Source organism: Mandrillus leucophaeus, unplaced genomic scaffold, assembly GCF_000951045.1.
Source record: "Mandrillus leucophaeus isolate KB7577 unplaced genomic scaffold, Mleu.le_1.0 Scaffold85, whole genome shotgun sequence".
In the NCBI taxonomy this organism is placed as follows: domain Eukaryota; kingdom Metazoa; phylum Chordata; class Mammalia; order Primates; family Cercopithecidae; genus Mandrillus; species Mandrillus leucophaeus.
The window spans coordinates 2,788,746-2,793,815 of NW_012109252.1; the positions used below are offsets into that span (position 1 = coordinate 2,788,746).

Here is a 5,070-nt window from a genome sequence, read left to right on the forward strand (position 1 = left end):
ATCTCCTGACCTCGTGATCCGCCCGTCTCGGCCTCCCAAAGTGCTGGGATTACAGGCTTGAGCCACCGCGCCCGGCCAGCCTGTCATTCTTTACATGTTACTATAAAAAGACATCACATTTTGAAGTCTGGAAAATGTGTTTTGCTGGGACAACATCTCGGCCCAACCCAGGTCGCTCCCCGCCCTGCTGGCTCTCAGCGCTCGGCAGAGTTGTGGGGGGACCCCAGAAAAAGGGAGGTTTGACCTGGCCTCTGCCCTCAAGGCTCTTACAGGCTTGCCAGGAAACCCGACTGATGAACGTAAAGGTACCTGGTGACCCACACGCGTACGGTGAGAGGCCTCGGGGCAGGGAAGTCCAGCAGTGGGTGGCCGGCTGCAGAACAACAGGACCAGAGTGTCTGAAATGACCCCATGGCACGGAACTCAAACTGACAGACACAATCAGACCAACCAGCTGGTTCCAAACAAAGAAAATCCAGGAGAAGGACGAGCGGACAGACAGGAGAAACCTCAGCCTGAATGAGATGAAGAGGCTCATCACCAGCCGCCAGGTGGGCCCCTTCTCTGGATCCTGACCCAAATAAAAGCCAACAAGAGACAGCGAGCCCTCAGGGGAATGTGACCACTGACCAGGCTGATATTGTTTCAATATCTCATAATGCAGGTGGTTATGCTTCAAAACAAAGCATCCTCACTGTTCCGTGTGGATCTTTTGGAGATCAACACGGGCATATTTACAGTTGTGTCTGTCTGCCGTGTGGGATTTGTCGCAGTGAAGCCTGGGTGGGAAGGCGTGAGTGCAGAGGGAATGAGGTCACTCTCGGAGGGATGGTGTTTGAAAGGGACTGACGGTGTGCAGGTTCATTCTGTCTCACTTCACCTTTGTGAATGATTGGTATTCCCTGCACCTACACCATGGAGTAGCTGTTGGAGGTGGAGAGAAGCGTGTGCCTGGGAGGAAGTGTGTGGGAGAAACTCCTGGGAGAAGGCAGGTCCAAAGGGCACAGGACCTGAGGAGAAGGCACGGATAGAAGGGCTGGGGAAGAGTGGGAGGCACTGGAGGCAGGTGACCCTGGGGCAAAACCTGGAGGCTCTGACAGCGTCCTGAAGTGTTCACTCAGGGAACAGACTATACACCCCAGTTACAGACAAAAACAAGAGAGCTGTGTGTCTGTGACAATGAGGAGACCGATCAGAGTGAACCCCAATTATAGCAGGTTTCTCTAAACAAGCAGACACAACTTTTACATTTGGATATGATTAGGGTTTGCAGACAGCAAACAAAATTTGTGCCTCTTCCATTGCTATAAAATAATATTTTATGCAACTACCAATTTGTCTCTGAATAAAGCTGCCTGCAAAGGCAATTTGGTTAGCACTTCCTTTCAAAACAGAGCTATTGAGACGTGGACGCTGGACCTGACGGCGATGGTGCCGCTGGAAGCATTTGCCACCACGACTCCCAGAAAGCATCACGGCTGCTGGTTCTCCGGCCCCGTTAGTTGACTACCTGTTGGCTCAGCCATCAATGTCCCGTTCGTTACTCCGTGAAGACATCTCCAACCCAACGTGCAGCCCACAGCTGCTGCTCTAGGCAAGCAGGAGAGATCTGTGAGTTGGGACACACAAGTTATGTTTTGTTAACAGCACTATTGACTGAGGGGAGTCGCCTAGCGGCATCCTCAGAAGTAGCGTGTGCTTCCCAGAGGGCTTCCCCGGTAAACTCCGGCATGGCACAATTCAGAGACAGAGAGGGAAATCACATAAAACAGACAATTCCGCAATACGCCAGCTCTAGGGATCTACCTTCTTTCATTTGTTTTTGCCTTTGGTAAATTCATTTAAGCCACACCCCAGAGACACAGAGGCCTTTTCCATAATCAGGCTTTTTGTGGTGGTGGGGCTTAGAGAGGCTGCGGTCAGCTGCAGGGAGTGAACTCACAAATGTCGCAGGCCCATTTCCATTAGGCCGGTCCATCAGCTTTCACGTGGAAAACATTCACATGGGCTAGTCTGTGTTTGCTGTGGTTGTTAAACCCTCCAGCCTTAGGGGCATTAAAGAAATGGCCCACTGTGTTTAGAGGGATGGTTCCCCGGAGGAATTGGGATCTCCAGAGGCCCTCCCAGAGAAGGCCGGAGTCAGGCGTGAAAGCTGCCTGTAAATAACGTCTTGCCATTCCTGCAGCCTCACACACAAAGCCATAGCGTGCAGTCAACCCTCGAATCTACCAGCAAATGATGGATAAAGAAGACGCGGTACATACACAGGGGACACTATTCAACCTTTGAAAGAGGGAGACCTGCCACTCTCCACAACATGGGGGAGCTGGAAGAAACTGCAAAGCAGGATGAGCCCGGCGCACACAGAGGCCACACGGTTGCTCTCACAGGTGGCATCTGAAACAGCTGAACTCATAGAAGCAGAGAGTGGAGCCGTGGTTACCAGAGGAACTGGGGATGGGGAGGAACTGGGAGATTTGGTCAACGGACATTTCAGTGAGGAGGGGTCAGCTCAAGAGACCTGTTGGCCAGCACGGTAGCATCAGTTAACAACCGTGTATTGAATACTTGGAAATCACCCAGAGTGGATTTTAAGTGTTCCCACCACAAAAGAAAAAACGCATGTAAGGTAATATGTGTTTTAACAGCTCAGTGGAGCGGTCCCAGAGCATATCCGTATATCAGAACATCCTGTTGCACACCCTAAATGTGTATGCAGTTGTCATCTGTCAATGAAAAATGGAATAACGACAAAACCACCTGCTGTGCCGAGTCGGCCTCCACAGGGCCCTGCGCCTGCTTACCTGGAGGTAGTGGCACGGCCTCAGGGCGGGCTTGGCGTCCTGGTGCAGCAGCGGCTTGTCCAGGTTCAGCGAGCTCTTGCGGTAGGCCTCCTTGGCCTGGCTGACCGTCAGCGTGGACCAGGAGCTGCGCTTCAGGTACTTGGCATCGGGCGTCAGCGCCAAACCCTCGCAGGCTGAGCATTTGACGTCGTTGTTGCTTTTGGAGGTCTTGAGGGACAGGTCCCCGAACGGGCTCTGCAGCGCGTCGGGGTAGCAGTGGGCCACCGGGCCCAGGTGGTGCCGGTTGAGCACGCTGGGCGTCCGGTAGGTGCTGTCGCTGTCCAGGTTGTCGTCCGAGCTCCACCAGCTGCTCGCGCCGGGCCGGGGTTTGCCCTCGGGCTTGCGCTCCTTGCTCTTGCTCCTCTTGCTGTGCTTGGCGTGGTGGGCGTGGTGGTGGTCGTCCGCCCGGCCGTCCGCCTTGGTGCCGTTGGCGTTGCTCTTGGAGGAGCCCTCCAGCGAGTGCGACTTGGTGAAGAGCTTCTGCACGGAGTGTACCAGGTGGCGGATCCGCCCGGGGCTCTCGCTGCGCTGCTCGGCGGCCGCGGACGTCCTCTGGTACTGCAGCGTGTGGAAGCCGTCCCGGTGCAGCGGCAGCTGCTTCTCGAACTGGTCCAGCAGGTTGGCCGGGATGCGGTTGATCTTGGCGCCCGCGTGGGCCACGGCGCAGTCGTCGCGCGTGTCGTAGTGCGAGCTGTAGTGCATCCGCGGGAAGGTGCTGCTGGACACGTGGTCGCCCAGCACCACGGGCATCATCACGCACTCCGAGTGCACCGAGCTGCGCGGCGAGCAGCGGTGGCGCCCCCCGGGGCAGCTGTCCGCGGGGCTCAGCAGGTAGGGCGGCCGCGCGTCGGGCCCGCGGTGCAGGTGCTCGCAGTCCTCGGGGGGCGCCAGACCGCACGTGTGCCCGGGACACAGCGGCGGCTGGGTCCGACTTCCGGAGAGGCCCTTCATGCTCCTGGGCGCGGGCGAGTAGCGCTCCTCATTGAAGTGCCTGTCTCTTATACACATCTAGATGTGTATAAGAGACAGCGTCGGGCCCGCGGTGCAGGTGCTCGCAGTCCTCGGGGGGCGCCAGACCGCACGTGTGCCCGGGACACAGCGGCGGCTGGGTCCGACTTCCGGAGAGGCCCTTCATGCTCCTGGGCGCGGGCGAGTAGCGCTCCTCATTGAAGTGCTGCGTGGGCGACCATGAGTACTGCGGGTCTGCGGGGAAACAGAAACGGCATTCAGCACCCGGAAGCGCGGCGGACACCCCCAGGCGCGGGGAAGGGGAACGTGTGACCCCCACCGTGGGCTGTGTTTTCAGTAATCAGTGTCCGTGTCTGGCCTGGGCACTCGAGAGGGCAGGTTTGTGGTTTCTGGTTTATTTTTTTCTTTCTTTTCTTTTCTTTTTTTTTGAGACAGAGTCTTGCTCTGTCGCCCAGGCTGGAGGATAAGGGCGCGATCTCGGCTCACTACAACCTCCGCCTCCCGGGTTCAAGCGGGTCTCCTGTCTCAGCCTCCCAAGTAGCTGGGATGACAGGCGCCCGCCACTGCCCCGGCTAATTTTGTTTTTTGTTTTTTGGTTTGTTTTTTGAGACGGAGTCTGGCCCCGTCGCCCAGGCTGGAGTGCAATCGCACGATCTCAGCTCATTGAAACCTCTGCCTACTGGGTTCAAGCCATTCTCCTGCCTCAGCCTCCTGAGTAGTTGGGACTACAGGCAGGCGTCACCACGCCCAGCTAATTTTGTAATTTTAGCAGAGACGAGGTTTCGCCATGTTGGTCAGGCTCGTTTCAAAGTCCTGACCTCAGGTGATCACTGGCCTCCCACAGTGCTGGGATTACAGGTGTGAGCCACCGCGCCCGGCCACGCAGTTGTTTCTATATCACAAAGTGTGAGGAGTGGAGAGGGAACACTGATGTTCCCAAATGGTTAATGACCAAGATTTAGCAGCTAGTAGATTCAACAGGTCTCTTGACAGCTGGATTTTGTGGTATTAAAGGAAATTAACAATTTGGGGGAAAAGCATAGTTGTATTTCACTTAGATTTCAGTTGTGTGGTACAGCTTAAGAAGTTTTAAAAATAGCATCTGGTATTTGATGGGTGATATTGTCTGGGAAGCTCATGTATCACATACACACATATTAATTGCGAAATCATTTGTTCAGTTCACATTCTTACAGGCCAGTGAGGATGGGAGGGGCTTTCTCTCCACCAGCTGCTCGCGCCGGGCCGGGGTTTGCCC

General features: G+C 55.6%; 1 protein-coding gene across 2 annotated transcripts in view; it reads right to left on the minus strand.

Moving 5' to 3' along the window:
• Nucleotides 1-5,070, minus strand: part of DLGAP2 (discs, large (Drosophila) homolog-associated protein 2) — a 231,379-nt gene that overhangs the window by 166,997 nt on the left and 59,312 nt on the right. Inside the window, exons 2-3 of one of the 2 annotated variants that reach the window (XM_011968600.1) lie at nt 4,019-4,046; nt 2,805-3,834 (exon numbers count right to left, since the gene is read on the minus strand). In XM_011968600.1, the coding sequence (XP_011823990.1) occupies nt 2,805-3,794 (990 nt within the window). In that variant the 5' untranslated portion in view covers nt 3,795-3,834; nt 4,019-4,046. Of the gene's footprint in view, nt 1-2,804; nt 3,835-4,018; nt 4,047-5,070 lie in introns of those variants that run through there. The other variant, XM_011968599.1, reaches the window with a different exon arrangement.